This window comes from Mesoplodon mirus (assembly GCF_964341445.2).
Source record: "Mesoplodon mirus genome assembly, chromosome: 4".
NCBI classification, from domain to species: Eukaryota; Metazoa; Chordata; class Mammalia; order Artiodactyla; family Ziphiidae; genus Mesoplodon; species Mesoplodon mirus.
Genome location: NC_138979.1, coordinates 2,133,111 through 2,147,377, shown reverse-complemented (window position 1 = coordinate 2,147,377; position 14,267 = coordinate 2,133,111). Strand labels below are relative to the sequence as shown.

General features: G+C 40.8%; 1 protein-coding gene across 1 annotated transcript in view; it reads right to left on the bottom strand.

Annotated features, from left to right (window-relative positions):
* Window positions 1–13,852, bottom strand: part of MTPAP (mitochondrial poly(A) polymerase) — a 28,455-nt gene extending 14,603 nt beyond the window's left edge. Inside the window, exons 1-4 of the mRNA XM_082619970.1 lie at window positions 13,650–13,852; window positions 7,959–8,131; window positions 7,200–7,433; window positions 5,908–6,132 (exon numbers count right to left, since the gene is read on the bottom strand). Coding sequence (XP_082476096.1) covers window positions 5,908–6,132; window positions 7,200–7,433; window positions 7,959–8,131; window positions 13,650–13,806 — 789 coding nt within the window. The 5' untranslated portion in view covers window positions 13,807–13,852. The remainder of the gene's footprint in view (window positions 1–5,907; window positions 6,133–7,199; window positions 7,434–7,958; window positions 8,132–13,649) is intronic.
* Between the last annotated feature and the right edge of the window lie 415 nt (window positions 13,853–14,267).

Sequence of the window (14,267 nt, the reverse complement as noted above, 5' to 3'; positions counted from 1 at the left end):
GCCAAAACACACACACACACACACACACACACACACACACACACACGCCCAAACAAACAAAATCAATAACCACACAAACACATACACAAAAAATTCTTCATGCAATCACAGCCAAAAGCAGACCAAAAATCTTCAGCTGTCAAAATAGACAACCCACAGACTAGGAGAAAATATTTGCAAACAATGTGACCGACAAGGGCTTAATTTCCAATATATACAAACAGCTCATACAACTCAATAAAAAAGCAAACAACCCAATCAAAAAATGGGCAGAAGACCTAAATAGACATTTCTCCAAAGACATACAGATGGCCAAGAAGCACATGAAAAGATGATCAACATCCTTAATCATTAGAGAAATGCTAATCAAAACTACAATGAGGTATCACCTCACACCCATCAGAATGGCCATCATTAAAAAGTCGACAAATAATAAATGCTGGAGAGGGTGTATAGAAAAGGGAACCTTCCTACTCTGTTGGTGGGAATGGAAATTGACACAGCCACTATGGAGAACAGTATGGAGGTTCCTTAAAAAACTAAAAATAGAACTACTATACAACCCAGCAATCCCACTACTGGGCATATACCCTGAGAAAACCATAATTCAAGAAGAGTCATGGGCTTCCCTGGTGGCGCAGTGGTTGAGAGTCCGCCTGCCGATGCAGGGGACACGGGTTCGTGCCCCGGTCTGGGAAGATCCCACATGCTGCGGAGCGGCTGGGCCCGTGAGCCATGGCCGCTGAGCCTGCGCGTCCGGAGCCTGTGCTCCGCAACGGGAGAGGCCACAACAGTGAGAGGCCCGCATAACACACACACACAAAAAGAGTCATTTACCACAATGTTCACTGCAGCACTATTTACAATAGCCAGGACATGGAAGCAACCTAAGTGCCCATCAACAGATGAATGGATAAAGACAATGTGACACACCCACACAAACACACAATGGAATACTACTCAGCCATTAAAAAGAACGAAATAATGCTATCTGCAGCAACACGGATGGACCCAGAGATGATCATACTAAGTGAGGTCAGAAAGAGAAAGACAAATATGTGAAACCTCTTGTGTGTGGAATCTAAAATATGATACAAATGAACTTATTTATAAAACAGAAACAGACTCAGAAGACATAGAAGACCAACTTATGGTTACCCAAGGGGGTGGGGGAGGGATAAATTAGGAGTTTAGGATTAGCAGATACAAACTATTGATACTATATATAAAATAAACAACGAAGTCCTAGTGTATAGCACAGGGAACTGTATTAAATATCCTGTGATAAACCATAATGGAAAAGAATATGAAAAAGAATATATGTATGTATAACTGAATCACTTTGCTGGACACCAGAAATCAACACAACATTGTAAACCAACTATACTTCAATGAAAATACTTTCAAAAAATCTTCAGTTTTCTTTTGCTTCTCTAGAGTATAAAATACTAACCTGAAAAATCATTGGCTTTTTATAATTAACTTCCATACCACAGTATATATCATAAAGTAATACTATAGTAGAACCATAGATTCTATAAATTCTGTGAACATACATGTGCCCTTTCCAAGTTAGCCTTTCCATTTCAATAAGATCTGTAAACCCACAGTAGTTATAACAGGAAATAGATGCACGAGGACAGTAGATCAATAGAAGGAAACAGTACAAGCAGACCTACAGAAATTTAATAGTTAATAAAATGAACTCTGCAAATTACTGTGGGAAAATTGCTATTGAAACAATGAGCCAAGTGGCCATTAAAACAATAAACTAGACTCGAGTCCAAAACCAAAGTGAATTCAACACAGACCAAAGACTTAAACATAAAAGGTTTTCATCTATAAAGTACCAGAACACAACGGGTGAAAGTTTCTACAGTCTTAGAGTGAAGGATCCTCTAAGCATGACACGAAATTCCAGAACACACAAAAGGATACGGATGAATAAAAATTAAAACCATCTTCAGGCCAAGCATATATTCATTACTAGATAAAAGACAAATGAAGACCATAATACATGTCATACAAAGGGCTAACTTCCCTAATGTATGAAGGGTTTGTACAAATGGAAGGGAGGAAAGCCCACCCAATTCTAAAAATGGCCAAAAACACTTGAATAAGAAACTAACGCAAGAAATAAAAATGAGTAAGAAACATAGAAAGAGATGTTCTTGTTGTACAGAAACTAAGAGGAACTGAAAATAGCAATGAGATTTGTCGTTTCTCAGTCTGGCAAAGACAGAACGGGTGACAGGACCAGTGCTGGCGGGTGAGGGGAAACACATACATCCCACACACTCAGTGGGAGTGTACACAGGGACATACTTTTGGGACAGCTTTAGGATTGAAATAGCAAAATTTTAAATACATATCAATAAGAGTTTGATTAGCTATTAAAATCCGAGGAAATCACCCCAAAGGAATGCTCATACAGATGAGCTGACTTGCAAAGCTGTTCCCTCATTGCAGCGTTATTTGTGTGGCAGATACTTTTTAAGAGCTCTGTCTAGCTTAATAAAGCCTCCTAACCCTCTTTGAGAACTCAGTCCCCCTGAAAGGATCAAGGCCCTGACAACACATGTGGACCTGGCAGGGCGGCTGATGTGAGCACTGTAGGGGCACACCCTCATCCAGCCAGCCGTCTCCACCAGGAACTGAGGCTGAGGCTCTGAGGCAACCACGTGGTTGAAATGTAACTCAGATGCTTTGGGGCAGGCACACTCTACACCATGAGGATGGAAATGTAAAGAAAATCGAAGCAGGTGGGGCGAGGGCAGTGAAGGGAAGGAAGATATTAAGTAAAGCAAATACGTGGAGAAGAAACAGAACCCTCATGGACTCTTGATTGGTTATACTTCCTAGTGCTGTCCTTTCCTAAGACTCACCCACATTCCCAACCCTGGGTCCTAGGATGCTTCCTCTACTTCTGTTTGCTTGTTTAAGCTGCTTTGGGTTGGTTTCTGTTATGCACAACCTAAGAATATTACCTAATATAGTTGGCAATAAAGTGGGGACACAAAGACACCATCCCCTAACTGTCTAACAAATAAAGCACTGGTTAAGTAAATTATGGTACATTCGTTCAACAGAACATTCTGCATCCATTGAAAAGGATGCAGTAGACTGAACTGCTGAGACACTATTAAGTGGGGGGAAAAAATCACGTTAAAATCTGTATAGATTATATTATAATCTCTTCCTAACTGCCCTCAACTCAGGCTGAAGAATAAAACAAGCCCAGAGAACCACAAACCAAGGGGGAGTGCTGGGACACACGGAGCACCAAGAGGTAAGAGGGAGAGGCTCACAACTGCAGACAGTGGTCAGGAAGCTGCTTTATGGAGGGTGAGTTTAAAAGTGCTCCTGGTTTTTTAAAATCTATTCTTATTTATTTAAAATTAAAAAATAAATAAAAGTGCTCCTGTTTTTCATGTTTCATTTTTAAAATGTTTCTATTAGCAAAGCTATTATAATCTTAAACAAGCATATATTTCGGAGTATATGTTTATAACAACACTGCGTAAGTTAAACCTACATACGAAATAATGTTAAATTGTTTAGTGAGACTGGAGCACTGTCTTTTAAAATATCTTTTCCTAACAGCTCTCTATTTCAGAAATCTAAGATCCAACTAAGTTTCCAACTCCTTCCTCTGCTTCCAACAGAAAAAAAATGTATTTCTTACTGTCTAGCAATCCTCTCAAACACTCCATGAGCTGGCATTATAGCACTATCCCAGTTTTATGGCTAGGAAAATCGAGGCACAGAGAAGGTAAATAACTTTCCCAGGGTCACACAGCTGGTAAGTAAAAGAACTACTACTCTGCACTCCTGAGCCCAAGCTTTCACCATTACAACACATTATAATGCACTTTAATTATTCGGCAAGGTCTTTTATTTAATATAAAAATAGCCTAACATAATTTAAGTGTTCCTGCCAGGAATTTAATACAATTTCAAGTACATGTTAGTCTTAATCAGACTGACCCGTTTCACTTTCATGTGTTTCGTATTTCTTGGCCAGTTTCAACTACGTAATTACATGCTGAGCAGATAAAGTATGGCAGGCACTGTGTGGGATGACAAAATGAACAGACACAGATCCTGCCCTGGCCACGCTTAGGATACAGTGAGAGACACAGATCAACCACGAACTAAACGTAACACAGAAGGAATCTGGAGACAGAAATACCAGCTACACTACAAAAAAGGAGTGGTTAATTTTGACTGGAGCAGAGGGAAAAATCAAGTATGGTTTAAGAAGGTGGAGTCAGAATGAGGCCTTGAAACCCGTGTAGGGATGGTAGTCAGGAGTGGAAGGGAAGCGCATTCCTCAGGGAAGACACAGAACTACGGTTCAGTCGCCATTCATATCCTAAAAGTGCCCCACAACTGGTAATGAAATGACGTGATTGGAAAACTGGGTGTGTGAAGATAGAGAAAGACAAACGCTTACTAAAATGAATTATGAGACAGATCATTTCAATTCTGTGTTAAAACGAAGAACTGTTCTAAGCTTGTGGATGATCCAATCTGTGTTTTAAGATAACTCCAGCAGAGGCTGAGGGCTGGAATACCAAGGCATGACACGAGAAGCACGTGGAAAGCAGGATGTTGCTACAATCATCTAAGTGAGAATTTATAAGGGACCGTGTCACTATAGCTTTGAGTATGTAAATGAAGAGGTAGACCTGAAAGATTAGCTTAGATATCTTCGCTCAGATGACAGCAAATGTCAGGAAAGCTAAAATGCCACTGATTACTATGTGACACATAACTAAGAACTTTTATAAAAACTTATAAAGAATATTTACAAGGAGATGAAGATAAAGTTTTGTTTTCAAAATGTTAAGTTTGAAGTTTCAACCGGACATCTACACAGAGAGGATTACTAGTTTGAAATACATAAGAAAGAACAGTCCTAAAAACCTAAGATCTTACAAAAACACAGAAGCCTTTTCAAATCAAAGTTGTAATGAAATTATAGCACCTCATATTGTTTGGGATGATGATAGACACACTGATTAAGTTTACTCTGTCAGACATGCATGTTAATAAGAACATAAATGGGATATACAATTTCTAAACTGTAACAGGAAAGACAGGAAGGGAGGAAAGGGCAGAATAAAGAAAGAATCCAACAGGAGGAGGAAAGGAAAGGAATGAAAAGCAAAGAAAAAGCATAGAAAATAGGAAATAAAAAATAAGACAGTAGAAATAAATCCAAAAATTACCAGTAATAATAAATAAAAAGACTCACAGGTTGGAGTAAAAGCATAAAATTCAGTGATCTGCTATTTATACTCAAAATGTAACAATATATGTGAAGGCTGGAAATACTGATGTAGGAAGAGAAGGTATGTGAGACAAGTAACAAGCAGCCATCTTAACAAACAAAAAAGAATTTAAAGAAAAGGCATTTAGAAATGATGGACAAAATTTAATGATAAATGAACAACCCAATAAAAAGGTATAATAATCATATACCTATATGTAGCTAACATAGTCTTTGAATAAAACAAAAATCAAAAGAATTCTGAGAAATGAAGAGAAACAAAAATAATGAGATGTAAAAAGCATTTCACTAACTAGATCATGCAGATGAAAAAATTAGTTAATACACACATAATCTGAATAACACAGTAAATAACCTTGGCCTACCCCAAAAAATTCTCAACCCTCAAAAAGAACAACCATTTTATTACATGTTTAAGATAGTCACAAGAATAATAACATATTAGACCAATATAAAGAAAGACTTTACAATTCCAAAGAATCAGTATCAAATAGACCCTATTCTTTAACCATATTGTTTCTTAAGCTTAGAAATCAAGTTGTAATTTTATTAAATCCAAAGATTTCCTTTATTTTTTCTGACAACTTTGTGATTTAAAGAAATGTAATTACCTTGTGAGTACTAAATTTTTCAATTTCATCTAGATCCAAAAACATGTCCAAATCGCATCCTAATTTTCCAAAACTGTTCACTGAAGAGCCAAAGGGTCTAACAGTGCAGTCCGGAAAATACGCAGCTGCTACATCTTCAATAAGAGAGCAGGTGAGATATCGGAGCTTGGTGTTCTCCTCTGTTAGCTGGAATTCCCTCAAGAGAGTGTTCAGCTGATCATCTACCTAGCTGGCCAAAACAAAAACAAGAGAATATAGAAAATGTTAAGGTCATGTAAAATAATTGTCATTTTACTTCTAGAAATTTGATAGCTTAGGAGACCTACCTTAAAAATACGCAGTCTTTTTACATGTAGCCTTAAAAGTGGATTTTACAAATGCCCTTTAAAAAGCACTAAGGAATGAGGACACCAGCAAAAAAAAAAAAAAAAAAGCTGGCTGGAATTAAAACTAATATTTTTCTTAGGCCCTGAGTATAAAGTATTGTTTTAGAAAATGAAAACAGTAAAATGCCCCAGTAGAGGAGGTCAAAGCAACCACAAACCTGGACATTTAAATGAAGTTGGGGGGAGAGAAGAACCAATGTTAAAGGCAAGTAACACCAGAAATAAGCAAGCCTTCGAGAAATGAAGGCCCAAGGTCCCCCAGTTCCTCAGAATACCAGTCCTGTATGTTCCCTAGAAGGCTGGTGATAAAACGATCACACTGTGAAGGGGCACGCTGGAGCTGGATATTTAAAATAAAAACCACAGCCTTAAATGCCCATTTGAAAATAATATTGAAAACAACCGAACTAAACACTTAACTCAAGAAAAATAAATAACAGAAAGTAGAGGCAATACAAAAGGTTAGAAGTAAAGTTTTAAAAATTAGAAAATCAACCCCCAAAATAGTATTGTGATAACTAAAACCATGAACATATTCTTGGAAAGGACTAGCTAAACCTTTGACAAGTCTGAGTAAGAAAAACCAAAACTACTATAAACATTACTAGAGCAGAAAAAAAGAGATAAAACCAGAAATAAGATATTTTAAAATTTATAAAAGAATGCCATGTACAATTATATGTCATGCTGACAAGAGAAAGCAAGCCAGAATAATCCGAAGGCCCCAAACTTTGGAAGAATGTGGTTCCTTCTGAGGATTACAAATGGGATATGGTGGCAGGGAGTAGGGAAGGATTACTTTTACTTTTCACTCAGTATGAATATTTAATAATAAAAACTTACAATATACAAAACAAGTCAAACACACACACATATCAAGTCGGGGAAGTATACCTATAAACTTACACTTTCTGCACAACAAAGTAATTCAAAAAGCTTCTTGCTTGAAGGAGAAGACTGATTCCTACATTGAACACTTGACTGTTCAGAAGTCTGGTTTAATGGAGTTTTCAACTTTAAATTGAAGTAACGTGATCTGAATGGAATTGCAGCCTCTTTGCCCAGGCTTGGAGTACGAGTTACATTCTGCAGTGAAGCTACACTTTCCTTCTGACTAAATTCTACAACAGCATAAAGACCCTATACCAAAAACATAAGAACAGAACACATTTCAAAACACTAGTTTTAACATAGTATTTTAGTTCATATTTCGAAGCAATTATCGTAACAGGCAAAATACTAATTTTTAAAATTTACAATGATACACTTCTAACACGAGCAATGGTTTTAACCATTATAAGCAGATTAAGAAAAGGAACATTATAAAGTGGTATTAGTTAAGAGAAGCTGAAAATAATGCTGAAATAGAAAATTAAAAGGCAAAACAAAGATCTCCCACTGGCTTCTACACCTAAGATAATGGAACGATTTGAAGTATTCAAATTATGAAATGATTCAGGTATAATTACGCTTATAATTCTGTGATACTCCTATAAGGATTTCTATTTTCATATCAAAAAAAAAACTCATTGAAGAAATTTAGACAAAGATAGATGCAGGATATCAAAAAAGAATCTAACTTTACCATATTGCAGAGGCAACAGAGCAAAAAATAACTTTAAAAAAAGTATGAATGTTAAGTTAGATTGTTTTTCAAATACTTACAAAGCTCTCATAGAAAAAGTGGTTGTTAACAGATCCATGTTGGGATAAGTACTTGAGAAACTTCTTCTCACTGATTTTATTTGGGCAGTGGATTAACACAGTCCGCTGGGCCTGTTCTCGTCTCTCTTTTTGCACCTCAGAGAATGTCTTTTTTGGAGTCCTGTCTTCAGAGCCTATGAATGAGACAAAGACATTCCCAACACACACACGTAAAATTCAAAGCATCTCTCGGTATGGTATATAAAGATTTTACACCTGACCACAACCAACTTTATCCTCAGTTCGTCTGCTTTCCTCTCCTTTATAAGGGTGAAGCTATACTATTTCCAATCTTCCTATTACCATTCTCTTGTGATTACCATTAAATTGTCCACTCTGTTTTGACTGACTATACTCAATGCATAGTGCTAAAAAGGGAGAACTCCACAAATTTTTAAAGTAAAGCCACTTCCACAAATACACACATACAAAGTGTGTATAAGCTATAACATTCCAAAGCCTAAAAAACATGATTACAAGCCTGAGCGCAACGAGACAATGAGTTTAGAAGTTTAATGTATTAAAGTAAGTTGTTAGTTTTTGGGACTTCCCTGGTGGTCCAGTGGGTAAGACTCTGCGCTCGCGATGCAGGGGGTCCGGGTTTGATTCCTCACTGGGGAACTAGATCCCACATGCCGCAGCTAAGAAGTCTGCATGCTGCAACTAAAAGATTCCACACACCGCAATGAAGATCCACACACTGTAACTAAGACCCGGCATGGCCAAAATTAATTAATTAATTAATATTTAAAAAATAAAGTAAGTTACTAGTTTTTCTCTGTAAAGGGTCTTGATCTGGCTCAAACAATTAACAATGAGTTACCAACTATCACTGGTACACATTCCCTGTGTGCTCTGCATCACAGAGAAATCTGAGAGCCCAAGCCCTAGTTGCTGCCCATAAAGAGCTCATGATACTTTTTACTAAAGAAACAGACGGGTTTTTTTTCTCCATTAAAAACCACCCAGGGGTTAGGGAGTTTACAATCACAGGAAATGAAGGCAAGAGCTGTGATAGGCAAGAAGTAAATAATCTACTGATCACAAAGATCAACAAGTGAACTAAACACAAGGAAAAAGAAAATCATTCAAGTTCTAATTCCAAAGAGATTAAATGTAACCGATGCACAGAAATCAGCAAAAGCTTTCAGCCTCATCTTCTTTCAAAAGGTCACAAAACTGATGGATAAAGGAAATACTGCACACACACACACTGAACCTTCATTTCAGCAAACCCCAAGACATCCTCACGGACAAGACAGAGGAAGGCAGGCAGTAAGGGCCGGTGGGACCCTCCAGCCTGCGGGGCAGCCCCCACTAGAGGCAGGTCTCACTCAGCAGCACGCTTGGCCCTGCCCTACTGCACGTTTCTAACAACGGATCAAAGGTACTGCGCGTCCTCCCTACACTCACTGTAGAGATGCTAAACACACATCTCTTAAATACGCGTCCTCTTCTCTACTCCGGATGCCAATTCTTCAACATCATCTCTCATTTCAGCCTGGAACACAGCAGCCTGAGGGCTAAACTGGTCTCATTCGCTCCAGTCTTGTCCTTCTCAAGCCACTCTCCACACTGCTGCCAAAGGCATCTTTCTAAGGTAATCGTTTTTAGAAAGTCTTCTTCTCTGACTTCCCTGCCGCATCCGTGAGGAGGTCTGAGCCCCACAGCCCGGCTATAAAGCTGCCGGCACCTCGGCCCCCTCCTCAGCCGTGTCAACCTCAGCCCCACCTGCTCCACGCTGCTCGCGCACGGCACCGCCACACACACTCTGAACTCTTCACGTCTTCTCCTCTCTGGCTGGAACGCCCACCTTCTCATTTTCTGCCCTGCAAACTCCCATTCATCCTCCAAACCGTGCTCAGCTCTGGGAAGAGCGGACTCTCCTCGGCACAACTGCTTCCACCCCGGCACTACCTCACTTCAACACCTATGGAAGAAGGTCAGTCACGGTGCTGTGCTTCCTTAACAGCGTGGAAGGATATCTGTCTTCCATGCCGAGGGCAGGGACTACTCTTACTCACTTTGACCTCAGTCTACTGACAGCCCTTCCAACTGGTCCTTCTTTCTTTATGGTCCAGGCTTTTCTCACCCACTTTTCCAGCTGTAATCACCACCTCTATCTTCTTGTCTCTGATGTTTACTGAGTCTACACTGATGTCTAACTGCTTACTGTAAAAGTAAAGTCAAGCTGTAAAATTTCATAGAGTAAAAGTATAAATCCTCCCCTAGTTCTCTCCAATACCCACTTATCAGGTTTATATTTACCTTTCCAGACATTTTCAAGGCATATATAAACATATACATTTGTATCTCTCCGGAGATAAACATTTTTCACACAATTACTGAAAATGTACTATACATTCTCTTCTGTAATAGGCTTTTAAAATTTTAATACATTGTTGATATCTTTTTGTCGGTAGATATATATTCACCTCATTTTTAAAATAACTGCATAAACATTCTTAGGCGTTTACGGTAATTTAATCAGTCTTCTGATAAATGCTGAGATGGTTTACCTTTTTTGCTATCACAAGCAATACTGCAGTATCACTGGTATACAACGTTGTGCACTATTATGCAGGTACCCCTGCAGCTGGGTCACTGGGGAGGAGCAGGGACGGGTGCGAGAGGGAGACAGAGAAGTCAGATGACAGATGGGGCTTGGACAGGACTGACGGCGCTAACCCTGAACAGCAGGAGGCACGACGGGGTAGACGGGACAAAGGCACGAAGGGGACAGAAAGTTCAGGGAGCATAAGTACATGACCTTGCAAAAGGCTTGTCAAACCTACAAACAACACAAGGTTGGGAGGAAAAACTAGTAAGTGTTAGTATTTTAAGACAGACTCAAATTTGCAACTGTCTTGATAACATAATTTGATAAGCGTAAGCACAAAACATATTGTCCTGCGTTTAGAATTAAAAACAACATAAAGACACAAGCACATAATGGGTGGGTGGGGGGATTCAGCCAGCAGTAGATGGACAAAAGAAGACCAAAAGTCTGATTTGATGAAAGCTCAGAATGAGCCAAGGGAATGTCTTAACTTCTGGGGTGAGGAAAGGGAGAAGACAGATATAGATATAAAATCCGAATCCAAGGGGGTAAGAGCACTTCTTTCCTATTTACTGGTCAGGCCACATACGGAGCACATGCTCCGTTCCAGACGTAACGGACATGAAGGGTACTGAGGAACCAGAGAGCGCCTGGAGAGGAGAATGAAGGTCTAGAAACCGACAGAGAATTACTGTAGGTAAAGCGGGGATGTACAACCTGGAAACAAACTCATGAGAAATGACAGCTGTCCTTCCACCGCTGCAGCACTTGCCAGTGTTCACAGAAACACTCTCTTCTGAGTCTCACAATAACCTTTCGAGATAAACAGATAAGCAGATAAACAGATAAGCAGGCAGCGTTACTGGTGAAAAAGCGTCACAAAGGCAAACATCTAACAAGCTGCGTAGCCTTCCGTAGAGTTTAGCTGCTGCTTGGTGGCCCGGCATCTGTCCTCCTTGTTCTGCTAACAGCACAAGCCTGCTTGTGTGGGTGGCGGACAGGGGCGGTGTCAGCAGTCATCCAGTATCACACCCCACTAGGCGGGCCAGGGCTGTCAGAGGATTTTAAACAGCTCCTCTTGGTCCAGGAGGTGCGGCTGTGATGATCAACAGCTCTTTCTTAAAATCTTTCAAATCTTTCAAATTTAGGCAAAAGACCATTTTATTCTTCTCTTTGGAGAAAGCTGCAAGCTGCTAGCGGCCATCGCCATCAAGAACCCACTGGAGAAGAAGAACCCGAGACAGGAGGCCACCAAACAATAGGTGAGGAAACAATACTTCCCTCTGACCGCATCCATCCAGGTGACTTTATTAAAGCAGTCACGTCTCTTTCTGGAGTCTGGTTACATAGTTGGTATGTCCTCCCTTTTCTACTTAAGCAAGTTTGAGCTCGTTTCTGTCCCATGCACCCAAAGAGTCCTGCACAACACACTGCATATTCTTGTTCTTAAATCAGGGTTCTTCCCACTACTCACGTGAAAGCTACGTCAAAACTAAGACCAACAGGGAAATGGGAAGTTAGCAGATTTAGCTCATTATAAATATTTCTCAGCCATTACAGCCCGATCAAAATGGAACTGACTGATGTATGAAACAGCGTATTCCTTGCTACTATAAAATGTAACTAGCAAACTTTGGGCAATGAGTTCTCACACTGAGTGAAAAACTGAACTGGAGATTTCTCAATTTCCTTCTAATTATAAAAGTATATGCTTCTAAGTGAGTTATATAATCACCTTCTTCTCTTTAAAAATGGAAAAGAAATTCAAATGAGGATTTTGTTACTTGTTATGCCTCACAAGAGTCCCTGGATATTTAGCCAGTCATATTATCCTCATGATACAAAATGAAACACATTTCCTGAGAAAAACAACAAAGTTCTACTAAGTGAAGCCTTGGAATCAGAAGGGTTTATTCTCACCTTTGCTACGGAATAGCTAAGCATGATCCATTTACCAGCCACCTGTACCAGCCTGTTTCCACATGTATAAAATGGAGTAATAATACTTCCTTCCAAACCTAGTTCACAGAGTTTTATATCTCAAAGAGCATATGAAAATACTCTAAAATTTAAACCACTATACACATGTTAAATCACAATAGCTCCTTTGGCAAAAGCCTTACTCACATTTTCAGTCACTTAAGAGTTTTTAACAGAAACAGCTTCTACTAAATACAGTCCAATCAGCATTTCAATGAACTGTCATAGTAAGTGATACTTCCAACTCCCTGTCAATATGAGTCTCTCATACAGTCTGATGAGGACAGCAACCCTATCATTTATTTTAGGGGAAAATACCGTACTTGTTTAGCCTTCTTTAGAACTGTTCCCACAAATAATTTCATACTTTAAAACTACAGCTCCAAGAAATGGTAGAAGTCAACACCCTTTATTTACCAGCGGGGCTCGAGCTCTAAATTAACTCAGCGGCAAGCCCCTTAGCTCTCTGCGCCTCTGTCTCCATCTCTAACATGGAGACCGTGGTACAACCCTGCCAGCCTGTCTTAAGAATTGTAAATAACATAAACACAGCTCTTAGATCACAAGAGGGGGGACTGGACTTCTCAACACACCAGTCTATAAACTTGGAACGCCTGCCTGTTCCAGCCCAGGCCAATCTGTTACCAAGCTGATTCTGCTCAAAACGGCCAGAAGAACAAAGCAAACGTCAGTAATTGCTGAGGTAGAGCCTCCACTGGAGGACCAGGGGTCCTGGTTATTCATCAAGGCTTCACGCCGCTCGGCCTCCATCGACAACTTGCGAGCATCAACCTCAGTTACATCTGTGAACGAAGAAGCGACTGGCTCAACTGTGGCATCACTACCGTAACTGGCAACAACGTTTCGCCCAACTGTCAGACACCAGCCAACTCTGCTCCTGGCCTGCACTGCGGAGCTCCGAACGACTTCATCACTGGGCACGCAGTCCCCGAAGGAAGGAACGTCCCACACCGCGCCGCCGCCGTCGCCACCACCACGAGCCACGGCGGCAGCCCGAGGTCCCCCGAGCGAGGCCGGGACACTGCCGTGCGGTCCCCGCGCCGCTCCCACCGGCCCTGCGCCCGCCCGCGGCCCCAGCCCCGGCGCCACACCTGTCTCCGCGCTCCCCGAGGACTGCTCTTCCCTCCCGAGGGCTGCGGCCACCGTTCCTGGGCAACTGAGAAGCCTGCGGAGAGGACGCTGGACTTGACTTCTCTGAGCACGGAGGGGCAAACGGGTCAACAGCCCCACACCACGAGCCGCCATCATCAAACCTGCAGGAGCGCGGACGAAAGGGCGCCGGGCTTCCGCGCATGCGCGCGGAGGAGATTGGGGGGGAAAGGATGGGAAGCCTAGAGGGTCAAACTAGGCGAAAGACGTTCGCTTATACAAGAAAGCGAGTTGCGGCTTGAATGAGGCTTTCGCACATGTCTGATTTCCCCTCTCCCACGGTTCTCTAAAAGAAGGCTCCCAGGAGAACGAGCACCCCACCTACTCTTTTCAAATTGAGTCACGAAAATAGAGCCAGAGAGCAAGGGCATGAGGACGGAGCACTGACTTGCGAATCTAAGAAGATGATAAACGATAACACTTTTTCTTTACCAAACACTGTTCTAAGTGCTCTACGTGGGTTGACTTTTTTAATCCTTACAACAGGCCTGTGACGTAGGAACTCTTATCTCCATTTATTTATGGGGAGGTTAAGGCATAGAGACGTTGAGTAACATTCC